We start from the raw sequence: 15,472 nt of genomic DNA, 5'->3' as shown, positions 1-15,472 counted from the left end.
ACAATTCAATCGACGGATTTTAAAAGTGACGAGTAGCTTTTATATACACGACTGTAATTATCGGTTGAATTCGGCGAGATTTTGCGGTAGCATCACCTGGGTACTATAAAGGGTTTCTATCCCTTTCTATCCCTTGGATAGATCGTGCGTTCCGCGCTGAAAAGTTAAAACTGACATTCCCGTGCTGAGATGAAATTCTCACTGAAAAATTCTTACAGCGATAAACCAAATTTTATACCGACAGTATTATAATAACGCCAATATATATATACTGCACACCGCCCGAATGCTTCTTTTATTTTAAAACGCTTCAAATCTGGAATATACGCTTAGAAATTACACTAATGTCAAGAATCGATTTAGCACGTTTCTTTAGTCAGTTTGCAGGCGAGTATTCAAGAATCCATTTCGATGACGGCGCGATATAAAATCTGACGAAGATTGTCGTCGTATAAATTCCTTCACATCGCTCTTGCTGATTTAATACCTTTTCAGAACAAATAATACGCGAGAGATCATCTTCTTTCGCCGCGCGCGCGTTCTTCGATCTCTCGCGAATCATACATCACGCAATACAGATCGCAGTGAAGAGTGGTACAATTCGATGCTCTGGATCATCATCACCATTACGCTACGCTTTCTTTTCGATTTAACTCTCTATTGCCTTGCGCAACGTCACGTACTAGTTTCATTGTCTTCCCTCTTTCTTGTCAACAATTTTAACTTTAAGTTACAACATAAACCCATCTCCATGTTTTCAAAAGTACAGATTAGATTTACTCTAACTTATTGTGCTTCGCTTTCCTCTGAATCCTCAGAGAGATAACTCTGACAATAGAGAGTTAAAAGTCCCCTTACATTCGGGACGGGATGTGCATTCGAATGACCACCCCATGCTCGATGGCATTACTCGCGCACGCTAAAACTAAAGACGTTGTAAGATCCGTTCGTAACACTATGAACGAATATTATAGCGACAAAATATACATACGTGGGCCCCCGTATAAAAGCCCTTTCGTGAAAGATTCCGGAAACCTTCAGGCTTGATTGCGCGACGGTACGAACTTGTCTGTTCTCGCTTACGCAGCTCGTTGCTTACATCTAACGCTGTTTGTGCGATATCACACGTAAGAGAGTGATATCGATAGAGGAATGCGCGTGTCTGGCGATTACCGTTCTCGTCCCGATAGGACGAAGATCATTCGTTACGAACGGAACGCGATGGTCGCCGACGTGGCTCGACAGGTACAAATCAATCGGAAACGTACGAGCCGTGCGTTTCGAAAAATTAACGCAAGTCGAATTTTAGAATTGTGTTCGACACCGAGGACGATCTACGGAAACTGATAGGCAATAGTTACACTACAAGTTCGTTTGCCTTCTTAGAATTATAACAAGATCGTCGTTTGACAGACTTAAGTTAATATAGTTTTAACGAATACGCGATCCTCGCGATCGTCAAAACGAGACACACGCACAACTTCGCATAAGATCGCAAAAAATCATCTGCCTCCGATCGATGCTACGCAATACTTTTCGGCTTTTCCCCAAATCCGATTCGCACCGCCTGCCTTCGATCTTCTTCGCGACGCTACATCACGCTCATTCCCATTCGACTGGAATGGATTACATTATACTCGTACTTCGTTAAATTATGACGACGTTACTCCGTGCCGTGTCCAAAAGTATATTGGAAAGCGCCGAAAACAAACGAATCAACGGATGAATGAACGAGCGAGTGAACGAACAAATCTATAATCGAACTGAATGCTCCCTTTCTTGTTCGTGCACGGGCGTGTGTATTCGTATGCCGGCCCTCTCTTCGTTCTATCGCTTAAACCGTGTAAAGATATTTCTTTTTACTTTTTTTAGGAACTTATAATACTACTCGTAGCCGCCGACTGACCCGACGGCGACGTTTCGTTCGCGCGGGTTTCAACAAAATGCGTCTACGTGTCGCGTGTCCGTGTCAAAATCAAACTATATACATACATTATACATACTCCGGCTGTACCCCGATAAATCTTGTGCGATCTTGCTTTCAGTCGACGATAACTTAACGCTTTTTTCCCTTCTCTTTCTCTATAATTTACCTAAATGCGCGCGCTTCGTCGCTAGCGGCGGGATTTTAATCGGAGGAGGAACGCTAGCCCCGCTGTAGCGTAAAGATTCTCTACCTGGGGTGAATCGAGAGAGGACCAACGTTTGTTCGTTTAAGAAGTCGACGGAGCGGTCGCGCGTGTCACCGATCCTCGCCTCTCACCGTGGAATGTCGTAGACGGAGCAACAAGAAAACTCTTCGCGCCGGCCGTTGGTTCCGCTTTAGAGCTATGGTACGTATACGCGCGCCGTTAAATGACGAGGATCATGCGGAAATATACTACGCTGTATATCAGACTTCCGGTATAAGTTTATATACCACGGCTCCTCCGCGAGACGCACACGCCTGATCGCTCCAGCTCTGGCCAAGAAGAAAAAAAAAAGAAAAATAAACGTGCGTCGCAAACCTATCGTAAAGCGCGCGATCGAGCTGGTCGGGTCGTTGTCGTCGTCGTCTGCTAGTTAGACCGGGCTATCTTGTCGAAAGACAATCTCTTACTCTCATTCTCTCGCTTCTCTTTCTCGCGCTCTCTATCGATCCGCTGCTAATAATCGATCATACGCACGACGAACTCTTCCTCGGAGCGTCGGAGTCCCTGGCCCCTCTTTAAGAAATAGCTGATCTCGCGCGTTTAAGCTTCATCAACGCCCGCGCATGGATTTCCGGTCCTCCACGGCCCTCTTTCTTTCTATTTTTCTTGATTTTTTCCCCCCTACTTTCTACCGACACTCGCCGATCTTCGTCCACCCTCGAACACGTTGTAAGATTTTCTACTTTATCACAGATGTTTTATTCTCGATTTTATAATCGCCCTGTGCCTATACCTATAGCTCACTCGGTAACAATCGATCAGGGATCCTTTGTGTCGTGTTCCCTGTGTTGTTCGCATACTATGCACGATTATGCTTTCGACGTTTACATTTTCCCGTGTTGATTTCCCCCTTTCTCTCCCTGTGTCTCGTATAGCCAACACGCGTTACAATCACAGCTCTCGGTCTCGCCATTTACGCGCAAGAAGACACGATCACACGCTAAGGCCTGCCTTAGTACAAAAATATATATTCGCTTCTTAAAAAATAGATCTTAGCATTCTGTACTGGCTAGCGTTCGTTTGATATTTTACAGTATTTTGATTCTTGGCAGGCTGCTTCAAGGGTTTAGTTTATATTATCGGCTTCTATACGAGAACCGCCGTCGAGTGAGCTCTCTCAGGGCTTTATTCCGATCTAAACGCTAGCTTGTGCACCATCCCTTTTTTGTTTTATTTCGCTTTCGCGACGCGCATATTCATAAATATTTTCAAATTCGCTCGATCGCAACGGCGAAGCGATTTAGACCAGGCCCGAGATGGAAAGCAACGTGGAAGGAAAGCCGCGTCTAAGGCGCGGCGGAGAACAACCGTGAAGAAAGATCGGCTACCGTCAATTCGGAACAGCGAGACAATATTTTTTCGATCGGATCGTGCTTTCCATCCTGCCTCTCCTTATGAATATGGCAACGCGCGGCGGCAGCGTGCAGCCCGCTCGACTTGTTGTATACACCTCTTTCGGCAGGTTCAGTCTTATGCTTGTGGTTTTTTTTTTGTCATTGTCACGCTAGCGACACGTGGTTACATAGTTGCGTTGTGCCCGCGTCGAGCGGCCGCACGACCGCCTTTCTACGCACGATATTTACTTTATTACAGAGGACTCGCAGAGATGGTACTATCATATCACTTGATTTGTTTCTACGTTTCGCGGATATCCGTTAGTACATTCAAACGCGTAATCATTTCGCTCCGCGCTCTCGAATAATTTCTCTTCGTTCTTTCTCTATTCGCACGCTATTGAACTTGCTCTCGCGTAATTGTCGCATGATTTTTTTGCTCTCACACTTTACTCTCTCTCTCTCTTTCGCTCATTTATCACACTCACACGCTGGGCACCGCGTCCCCGAATATAGTTTTTCTTTCTTTTCTTCTTCACGCGGAATTTCCGTTCGTTTCGAAAGAAAAACGAGGAGAAACATAAAATTATTTCGTTAAAGTTTTTGTCCCGTCCGCGTGGTATCGGCGGTCAACGGACGAGCGTTAGTCGATCACGTCCGCGTTCGTACGGTAATTAATTATTACGACTCTTGGAAACCTTTAGTCGGCTCCTCTCGTTTCGCGTTAGACTTCTCCCCTTTCTCTCATCTGATGTAAAAATATACACGCGCGGAATACGAAATGAAAGGGCACGAGCGTGATATACCTTAAAGTTCCTGGCCGTGGTTCTGGCGAACGTGGACGCGTGTGCACATACGACCCGCACGTTCGCGAGAACGACGACCGTTATAAGGTGTTTAATCTGGTTTATCTCTCTATGGTGGATGTCGCGTGACAGATTTCTCAGTGAATTTACCCTTACCCGCGACTCAGGTACATATTAAGGCCCGTTCATCTTGTATAACAGCTGATCGTACGTCGAAAAGAAACTCTGTTTTTATTTCCCTCGCATTTCTCGCATTTTCATCTCCATCTTCCCTTCTTTTGTGCTTCCCTTATTTCTCCTTTCTTCCTACTTTTTCCCCCCTCTTCCTCGTGTATTTTTCCGCACGCAACTCCGTGTTGTTCGCGCGTGTATCCAGTGTCTCGAACGCATGGAGAGATGTATGTACAGAAACCACATATAAAAACCAATATTAATACATGTGTGACTACGAGTTACGATACACGATAATGTAATATAATTATACAAGGGCTCGAAAAAAAGTAAATAACCTCTCGGAATAGTAAACTGTGTGTATATACGGCATATACGGTTGCATTTTGGTATTTTATCTTTGTTACGAATAGCTCTTTATCTCTTTCACTCTCTTTCTCTCTCGCTTCCTTTCTCTCTTTTAAACACGCTCTCAAAATCGTCATTGTTAATCGCACGACAGAAATAGATGCGCGCTGCGTCCGAATGTGTTGACGTGTTTAAAGTTCGACAGATAATACAGTTATACATACATATACATACATATACGATTAGCGGATAATAACTCCGATTTTACAGATATACCTATATTCGTGTGTTCGTCATCAGCGGTCGCTAAGAGCACGATGAGTGTAGACGGTTATACACATATTTGCATTATTCATTCGATCGCTACTCATTATCACCCGTCGAAAGTTTATACGTGGACAGGTGTAGATATATATATATACCGAGCGATTTCTTTTTTATTTCGTTTCGGTTTTCGCTCGCAACCGCGTTTTACGTATTCTCGTTAAGCGGACCGCGCTCTTTCCGGTGCGCGCTATGTTAACATTTGTACAGAAGCGTCCGATTGGTCTTGGTATTAAAAATAACCTCGGATCGCTGTATTGACTTCGTGCTCTCTATTTTTTTTCTTTGTCTTCGAGACTCTTTAATGCTCCCGCGCCGCTCATTCGGACGAACTCTTCGCGAAGTCTTACTAGATATTTTAACTCTCGCACGTCATGCTCTTGGCGCTCGCTATCACCTAACTTCCCAGAGAATTGGAAAAATATGTTGTTAAACGCATTTCTACTTACATACGTTTGGAATTTTGTTATTCTTTCCAGTGGAAGATCACGAGATCCAAGCCTCCCTCTCTCTTTCCTAAGTGTGGCGCACTTTCTCTTTTTCTGCTGGATAAATCGTTCGTATCCTTGGCTCCAGCTCCGTTGCGCCTTGTTGTATTATACATCTCTTACAAGATTCACGACACATCTGCGATCTTGTTCTCAATTACGTCGTTTTCATGTGCCGCACACTCTTTGACCAGAATAATAATTGTAGTTATATAAAATGTACTCTGGCTTCTTCTGGCAATATCAACTTAATAGGCGAGAGGGGCGATATATATATCGCTCTTAATGCGATAATGTACATTCGTGATCACACTCCTAACGTCACTTTGTCAAAGCGCGACTCATGGTTTTCCATAAGAAGAAAACTATAGTGCATATAAATCACTGGAGAGATCGTCTCTTGGTTGAAGAGATCGTCTCACTGTTTGCAAATGTGTTGTAATTTGCATCAGATATATCATCAACAAGTCAAAAGTAGATCTAGTTTGACTACAATTTATCACATTCATATAATAACCGATAGAAATATTGTAAACGAGGAGAAAATTATGTGTGCGCTTATCTCTCCGTATCTCTCACACATTGCGCCCAGAATTCCCAACTCGGAAAACGATAACGCCGTTGACAATGAGATTTCGAACTTATACTGCGTATTCGCTGTTCGATGTTTCACCCTCGTTTAAAAAAAAAATCTCGTAGAAGAATAAGATGTAATTTGATAACATTACTTCTCAGAATATCGGTGGCTCAGAAATGGTTTTTGGATATAATCACACTGAATAGAGATTTTCCTTGGCTTCTGTCGCGAATTATTTTTGATCACTAAGAACCAATGGCATAATCACTTCTCTACTATCGCCTTTGAAAGGATTCAGTATTACCATTGGTAGGTCTGAGTCATCCAAGGGCATCCAATGTGGACCCATTATATCTCGAATTTCCTAAAAGATACAAAATTTAATATTTTAAAATTGTTTTGGAATTGTTAGTCCCTTAATCATATAAAGTGAAACGCAACGTCTAAAGATATTTACCAAAATGCTTGTATACTTACATGTCTGATGCTTTCAGCTTGATTGTGACGCCACAATTCAAAATCAGAGGTAATATCACTTTTTGCAAATACCAATAATTTAAGGGTGCTGCCTCTGAGACGCGCGATGGCCAACAGATTCTCTTGGTAATATTTATGACCGAGGAACACCATCTTCGTAAGTTTAGTACACTTCCATGCCACCAACACCAAAGAGTCTGGACTATAATCGAAATATATATCTACGTATAAATTATACTATCACCAGAAAAATATAAGTCAAAGTGGAGAATTTTCTTACCTAGTTGGATCGTTTGAATCAAATGTGGATGGCATATGCTGCTTGCGATCTATCGAGTCTATCCACGTCAATGATTTCAGCGTATGCGCATACCACATTGATAATCGATGTAGCGCTCTGATATTAATGTTTTCACAGAACAGAACTTGTAAGTGTGTCAATGGCATAGCAGGACAGAATATGTCAGTATCCAAAACCTTAACGCCGGCGTAAGAATGTATAAGATTGAGCCTTAATTCACACTGTGGACTGCAAATAAATAAACATTTATGCACGTTTTTTTTTTCATCGAGATATTATTCTTGGGTGCGTTTCGTTTCACGCATGATACGCTTCACCAAATGTTAAACAAGGATAAGTGATGCATTATGTACATCATGCGTGAAACGAAACGCACCTCTTGTCAACAATCTAAATAATTCCAAATATGGGTATAGCACTACTGTAACTCACTTTTTTTGAACAAACATTTGCCAGGCCATATTTGTTGTTCCTGGATAATCCTCTTTCCAGCCATGTATATGGATCACAAGTCTCTGCATACATCCATTATCTAACGCTTCCAACAAAGTATCACTGACATACTCATAATCCAGAGTTAAGATAGACAATCTGATAAATGAATTAAAAATAGAGTTATCAAGCTCGAAGAAGTCATAATAATCAGGATCGTCCTTGATGGATGCCAGACTGAGGTGTGTCAAATGTTTGGCGTGATGAAGACGGAGGGGTTCCAAAATCGTAGACAAATTCATTATCAACTCTTCCCTGCATCCCAGACTCAGGGTCTCCAGGCAATTAGAGGTCTCAATAATATTTACCACACACTTTACTAATGATGCGGAACTTTTGTAGTTACTGAAAGACAAACGATCCAAGTTTATTCAACGAGAAAGCTGATTTGTACTCCAGATAAGATCAATTTATCAATACCTGTCGTCCTCGTTGTCAAAGGATAGATCATAAGTATTACTATTGAATTCCAAGAACAATTTTCTCAATTGTCTATTTTGGCCTAGTTTCTTCAAGAGCCTGTACGTTTCACCTATGCAATTGACATATCTAGGTATATCCCAACGAATGGTAGCTTCGTGCACACTCAGAGCGAAACGATTTGCCAAGAACCTATAACAAACGTGCTACGTGTATCGCATGACGCTTAATTAGTCGACAAACGGATGGTAAATCTGGTTTTACGAACCGGGCCCACACAACGCTGTCTTGATCTCTGAACACAAAAGTGATTTTTTTCCAGAAGTTTGGGTGGAACAAGGTACATCTCCAATTTTTGCACACCTATGGAAATCGAATAACAAGTCCGCTGAAGAAATCTCGTATTAATTAAGTATAAATCTTAATAAATTGATAGTCACATTGATATAAATAACATCTACGTATAAAGTGCTGTCCAACAATCATTTCTACTATCTCTGTGGTACAAAATATTGTTTATAAAAACTACATCACGTGCGTCAACTTCATAATTTTTTTTTTCATATCAGTGAAGATCTAATCTCTATTCTCTATCACATGTAGACCTAATAACTCGGTTTATCACCGTAAATGACTGTTGGCATTTCAGTACATTATTTCGCTCCGTAATGCAGAAAAGAAAACACACGGAGTGGTGACTCCCCTTCCCTCTCCTCGCACACATATATGTATATATACACATACACACATACACATGATAACGTTCGTAAATCAAACTTTTGCACACGCAAATAACGGTTGAGCAAACGTATGTCAGGCGAAAGAGAGAGAGATAGTAGCGGGTAGTGTCTCATCAGTATACATTCCATAAGAAATAAGTATTCCTGCGATTGACGCGACGGCTTTATCGGCCGCACAATGTCAGGTCAGTTTACAGCGCGAGGAAAAGGAAAACAAGAGGCAAGGCAAGGCAAGGCTCGCACTCTCTCTTTCTCTGTCTCTTTCCCTCTCTCTCACACGCACACACTCTCGAATTCTCTCGGTATATACCTGGGAGGCTCTTATCCTGGTGTCGTGTGACAAATACGTGAATATCTCCTGCAAGATAACGGTGGGCAGATTAGCCCAGGACGAGCCGTGATCCTTCTGCGCCATTTCTGACGTACGGCACGCAGGCTTGCAGGACGAACAGCTGTTCGCTGCGCACAGCATAGACAGCTGTCCCTCGCACTTCCTCGACGTGGCCTCCTCCGCCGTCGTGTCCGCGTCCCCGTTGCCCGACGCGGTCGCGACGGCGCCGCTCGCCGCCGTCGCCGTCGCTGCTCTGAACCTCTCCAAAGTCTCCAATCGTACATCGGACGTGTCGTCGCAGGCGCGCATCATGTCCAACCAGCCGATCGGCCGATATCGCGAGCCATCCGTCGCGCCGTTCGACCTGTCGCTGTCGCCGAGCGCGGCCACGGGCGCGCCGTTCACAGCCGAGACGGGCATATATATATACATATATGTATGTAAACGCGAGCCGATGTGTGCACGCACCGAACTCGCGATCGCGACTTCCCCGAGCTCCTCACTCTTGTCGCTTCACGCTCGCCCCCGGCCCCCGCTCGTCTCGCTCCTCGCTCGTCCCCCAACTGTCGCGTCGCAGATCTCACACCGTCCTCGCGACTCGCGTCTGCCCGTTAAACGCACGCGTGGATGTATGTATATACACCGTAGCAGGGCCGGCCGCGCGTCGATTGGCCCGCGGGTATCTTTCCCGCTCGCGGGAAGACTCGCGCGAGAGAGAGAGAGCGTGTCGGCGACAAAAATCCGGAGAATCTGAGAAAAGGGCTGGGAAGAGAGTGGAGAGACGGAAGATCCCCGCTAAAGCGTTGACAGCTGATCGTCAATCTGCTAATTCGATAATTGGTTCTATAATTTCTCTTTTCACGTGTCGAATAGTAGAAAATTGATATTTCTGTCCGTATTAACGAAATACTGGCAGATATTACTGAAGTTCATCTTATTCTTTTTCCATATGACAAATTAATTAAATATAACAAAATACTGTAGGTATTACTTAGATAAATTGATCGACTAAGCTAAGTTAATCCGGTTAGAAGTTACTCTTATGTCCATTTCTACCGGTGCAGCTTAACTTTAATCCAGGTTTAACTTACCTTTTATCTTTTTCTAATTCTTAGAACTAAGAAAAGGTAAAAAGTAAGTTGAACCGAGATTAAAGTCAATCTACCTTGGTAGAAATGGACATCGCTGTATCGTTCGATGCGAGCTTGCGGGCTCCGCGACGGGTTTAAATCCCGCACTGCATCCCCGCGTTATTACACAGGCGCGTCGCCGTACGTCAAATCGCCTCGCTTCCATTGGTCGCCCGCTCCACGCGTGTCAACGTTTATTCCGCAAATACAAACGCGTATTCTTGGCACGCTCGCACCGATTGTTTATCCGCGAAGTCTATTTAAACGCGCTTCAGACGATCGACGATAAAAGAGAATTTGAAACATTGAAACCAGAATCTCTCTTTGAGGAGTTCGACATGTCGTTCGACAAGGAAAAAACTGTTATCGTAAAATCGGGATCACGTCCATAAAATTACAACGTTTTATCTTTATTTGTCGGTAGAAAAGAATAGGGCATGTGTGCTTGAAATTGATGAATTAATTCACATTAACTGTAATTTAAGAAAATTTGGAGATTATTTGCATTGAGGCAGCACACACAAAGTATTTTCAGAATAAATGATACGTTTATCAAAAAACAAGAATTAAGTATTTTTGTCCATAATCCATCCTTTTTGGTCATCCTTACGAAATTACTTTGTTTTGTACAGACGCGCGTAAAACGAGTCGCTATCGAATCTTAAAACGAGCAGGTAGGTACCTGCGGCATTTAATGATGATATACTTCCATTTATTTTGCTGGAAATAATCGAGTCTTGAACGAAAGGATACTCGAGCCTGCCGAGAGGCAGAAAGAAACACAACGGTGTTTTATCTAATCCTTTACCAGAATACCATGTCTGTTCAGCTAAAATAAACCCTCGTAAAGGGAGCCATTTAGAAGGTTCCCATTACAAACTTCGTTCTTAGTTCTTAGAAAAGTTTACGAAGACCTTGGATCGAGCTTGTCCCGCCTAGATTTGACCTCCGGTTAAAAGCAACAAGATATCGCCAACGATAGCATCTTAATTATCTATACGATCGCTTCGCCGATGCGGTCACGCGATTAACAACCAACCTGACTATTAATTACCGTAACGTTCGTTCGTAGAAGAGAGAAAAAAAAGGATTCGAAGAGCAAATATAAACAAGAACGAGCGCTCTGCGAACTCATTTTGCATAAAACTGCGTCCGGAATCGCGAATGGGGGGAGGGGGAGGGATGACTTCCACTAAATCCTAATTAATTTGATTGGTGATTAATTCGGCAGAATTGCATGTCAATATTTTTGTAACTGCATGCTTTACCGTCTCCGATCTAATCTTTCTCTCTTTCCATGCATTAAACAAAATTAATTTTTCCATCCACGTTAATAGTACAGTATCTCGTTTAACAAGTTAATCGGCGATCAAATTAATTGGGGTTTAGCCCAGAGACTGACGCACCTACTATGTATACATGTATACATACGTGATCAATAATGATACAAAAATAATAGAATAAATTGAGACAGCGATATAAATGTTACACGCGATATATGAGACACTTCACAGATTTTTCTTTAAATTTTTTATAACACACGATAATGATATGTTCCTAAAGGATATTTGATCAAATTCTACCATGTTATATGAATTATGTGAACACAAGTTCGCAAATACATTCCTTCAATTAATGTCAGTATAATTAGTATATTTATTAATACCTATTAGTACATATAATTAATATACAGTCTTAATAGTTCTTCTTCCTATATTTAATGGCCTTCAAGCAGTGCTGCTCCGAAAATGGCCAGGACGAACAGATAGTTAACTGATAGTGTTATCATTCAGGACGTACACACACGCACATCACGCACACGTGCGCGCGGCCACCAATCTGGAGTGTCTGGGCCTGGACGAGCATTAACATTTAACGCGAGGGCCGGCCGCGATTAATCACGCACGCGACGCGACATGTGCGTGCACGGGGGTCCCGGGGGTCGGGGGCGTCGCGTCGCGCGCGCGAGGACGACACGGAATGACGGAACTGTCCGAAGGCCGCCGCGCTGCGCCGCGTGGCGGAACAGCTGGTCCGGGAGGAAGCGCGACGAGGAAGAGACGGGGTCTGGCCTGTCTGGTTTTGCGCGTCGAGCGGCGAGCAATATTGAGCAACATGGAGAACGCGCCGGAACGTCGAGCTGTCGCGTCGTAAACCGCGTGAAAAACTGAAAGAGCTCGTCGTCGTCGCGGTCGCCGCTTAAATGACACGGCACGATGACGCGGTCGAAGATCCAGAAGCTGAAATTCTTCATATTCCTGCTGATCTTCCTGCTGGCGCAGACGGCGGTCTGCGACGGGAGTTTTCGGGAGAAGAGGGACGCGCCGCCGTCGGCGAATGTGGACGAGAAGGCGCCCGCGGTCGCCAACGAAAATGTAGGAACGAACGAGAAGCACGGCGATAAGGACGGCAATCGGAAAACCGCGGACGCCGGGTCTACCGCCGACGCGAAGAAGCCGGCGCCCGACGGCAACAGGACGCACGACAACATAACCCCGAAGCCGCTGCCGTCGGACATCGCCGTCGCGAACAAAACCTCGCACACCGCGGACACGTCCAACGAGGTTTGCACCACCTTCGTTTGATCGGGGACTGTGGACGGCGGTCACGATTTTATTTATCTTATGTAAATAGTGTGGAGGTTACGAATATGTTCCTTCCATGTATTTAATAATTTATATAATAAATAAACATTTAATGATAAGTATTGAACACTAACATCCGCTAATATTTGTCTATTTACTGATATATAAATATCTATATATTTATATTCATATTTAATTGACATATTATTGTATAAGCATGATATATGTATTAGCATCTACTCAACATAAGTTGAATAAACACAGTGGACATACATTCAAGAAGATAATAATCCCATGCGAAAAGATGAGAGACGAGAACGTGAAATAAAATTTTTCTACATAATGCTTTAAGAAGGAAAATCCTTTTTCTACGTTTTTTTGCTCTCATGCAGACGGTTCTGTAAAATGTGAATGCTTTTCGTATGCAAAAGCAGCCCTTTGCTGATCTGAAACTTGTACCACTCTTATATTCTGGAGAACAAGAATCGCTCTCATCTTGTGTTCTGTTTTTATTCTAAATCAAGATCAGAGGCAATAGTTTCTTGCATACGCTGCAGAGATAAACGCATGGTGAAGTCGGCGGGTAGAAAAAAATTGATTAGCAGCTTATTACGCACCAGAATAATTTTCGTTATCATTCTCTACTTTTTATCAATGCCTGAGGAAAAAACTTGAGAATAATTTGTATCTTGGTTATACTAAAGCAGTTGCTTCTAGTTATAATACATAACTGCGTAAAACTGTAGCATGCCGCAAATATTAATGCTAATATACATATTGTGCAAATTGTGCTACATTAGTAATTAGTAGACCAATTATTAAATATGAATATCTTACATATTAATAGATAGACTAAAGGTCTATCCAGACAAACTTGCATAACACATATAAACATAAGCATAAGAAAATTGCGTGGTCCATATACATGTGCATAAGGAAATAGACCAATCCATTTCTTTATGCATATGCTTATGCACCTATGCAAGTTTGTCTGGATAGACCTTAATATTAGCAGATATTAATGTTTTATATTTATTATTATACGTGGAAAGAATATGTACCTTTACACTATTTATTTTATATAATAGGCTGGTTTTTTGCATTTTTTTTTAGGAACATCCTGGATAATGTAAATTTAAATCTATAGACAGCGTTTCATACCACATAAAATTATATCACTGTCGTGATGTATTCTAGTTATTGATTTATTTATTCTTGTTATTGATTTGACATGACAGTCCAGCGAAGGCCACACGTCCTTCAACACTGGTGCTCTTGTACGTGGCTTCTTAGTCTTCGTGGGACTAAGCATCCTTGTCATGGCCTACATCGTGTTCCGTAGTTTTAGGTGCGTTTTAATAGATAACAGTATACTCAAGAACGATATATACAGATATCTATGTGACGGATTATGTACTTAATGGCTTAATGGTTACTCTTATCGGCAGGTTAAGTAAGACACGCGCCCAGTTGGTTCGAAAATACGGTGTCCTCACGCACAGGCAAGACGTCGAGATGCGACCGCTGCCACTAGAAGAGGAGGACGATGAGGACACAACTGTTTTCGATGCGAGTAACGTTGTGACGATCAATGCTCAGCATCAAAACGCATAGACGTGTGTCTCATAGTGATATACACCGCTATATTATATATGTGAATATGTCATCCGTGCAATGTTCTCGACATCACGTGACTTTTAATAACATCCAACTAACTTTACCGCGATCTCTTGCAGTAGATACACAAGGGGACTATCGATTGCGAGAAAGGCATTTTTCAACGTTTTAAAAGTTATTTGCTTTGCGCAGATTATTAACATCAAATATGCATCTGTGATGCACTTATCATTAACATATTATGCTTTTCAGCAATAGATGTACTTTTCCTAAAAAAAAAGAAACAAAAGAAAGAAAAAATACAAAATATTTCTACCAACACTGTCCACCCTGTTAATATTGCTATGTGATAACACGAAATTTTAGATATATATCATATATATCATATATATAAACTAATGAAAAGTTAATGGGTGGCTATATATTTCTCTTATACAAATTATATTTTCATTAATCTACGTTGTTATAATTAAAATTATACAAAAAGACATGGATTGTCTATATTTTATTTAATTCTACATATTTTTAATAAAAACCGGATAAAATTTTATTCCAGATATGTATGAATATATAATTTTGAGATATATATCTATTGAAAAAATATAAATATGTGAAAGTAAGATTTTATTAAAGTTAATTATATACATATATATTAATATATATCAATAATACTATTCCAATACTACTTACTTCAGTACATTTATATATATTAATTCCAATAATGTGCATTATTATTTTGTTAAAATGAAGCAGTCATGCTTCATAATTTTCTATGTCGATGCGAAAGGCTAATTACATGTAACATTTTCCATTTTCATAAATATCCATTTTCAACTGCATGGACAATTATATCTGCTAATCTTTGCCTTCCACTTGATGTTTCGATATTAGATAATGACCATACGTCAGCAATATTTACTGCCTCGTCGCCCTTGATAATGGCATCTAAATCGAATGACTGAGATGGATCCAATAGACAAAATGGAACAGCTTCCGTAGCGAACGTTAATCCAATTATGAAATACTCCTTCACCTGCAATTGATTTCAATATTAGTACGATACCCTTTTAAAATTTCGAACGCAAAATAGTAATTTTACCTCTCTCATAAATAAATCCCACGGATAAATCTTTTCTGGT

General features: G+C 41.7%; 2 protein-coding genes across 2 annotated transcripts; one reads left to right on the top strand and one right to left on the bottom strand.

The window, feature by feature from the left end:
• Positions 1-5,997: 5,997 nt before the first annotated feature.
• LOC112453708 (F-box only protein 33) lies at positions 5,998-9,586 on the bottom strand. The gene is made up of 7 exons (XM_025014613.1): positions 8,981-9,586; positions 8,199-8,293; positions 7,931-8,122; positions 7,451-7,855; positions 6,998-7,246; positions 6,718-6,919; positions 5,998-6,604 (listed from the first exon to the last, which is right to left on the bottom strand). Exons 1-7 carry the CDS (start codon positions 9,431-9,433, stop codon positions 6,473-6,475), a joined length of 1,728 nt encoding a protein of 575 aa, XP_024870381.1. The 5' UTR covers positions 9,434-9,586; the 3' UTR covers positions 5,998-6,472.
• Positions 9,587-12,118: 2,532 nt separating this feature from the next.
• On the top strand, positions 12,119-14,654 carry LOC112453701 (membrane protein FAM174-like). Its single transcript, XM_025014602.1, has 3 exons — positions 12,119-12,695; positions 13,955-14,064; positions 14,165-14,654. Exons 1-3 carry the CDS (start codon positions 12,348-12,350, stop codon positions 14,328-14,330), a joined length of 624 nt encoding a protein of 207 aa, XP_024870370.1. The 5' UTR covers positions 12,119-12,347; the 3' UTR covers positions 14,331-14,654.
• The last annotated feature ends 818 nt before the right edge of the window (positions 14,655-15,472 follow it).

The sequence above is a fragment of the Temnothorax curvispinosus genome, unplaced genomic scaffold, assembly GCF_003070985.1.
Source record: "Temnothorax curvispinosus isolate PA1 unplaced genomic scaffold, ASM307098v1 QBEX01004614.1, whole genome shotgun sequence".
Taxonomy (NCBI): domain Eukaryota; kingdom Metazoa; phylum Arthropoda; class Insecta; order Hymenoptera; family Formicidae; genus Temnothorax; species Temnothorax curvispinosus.
The sequence above is the reverse complement of the archived record's forward strand: the minus strand, read 5'-3'. Positions and strand labels throughout refer to the sequence as shown.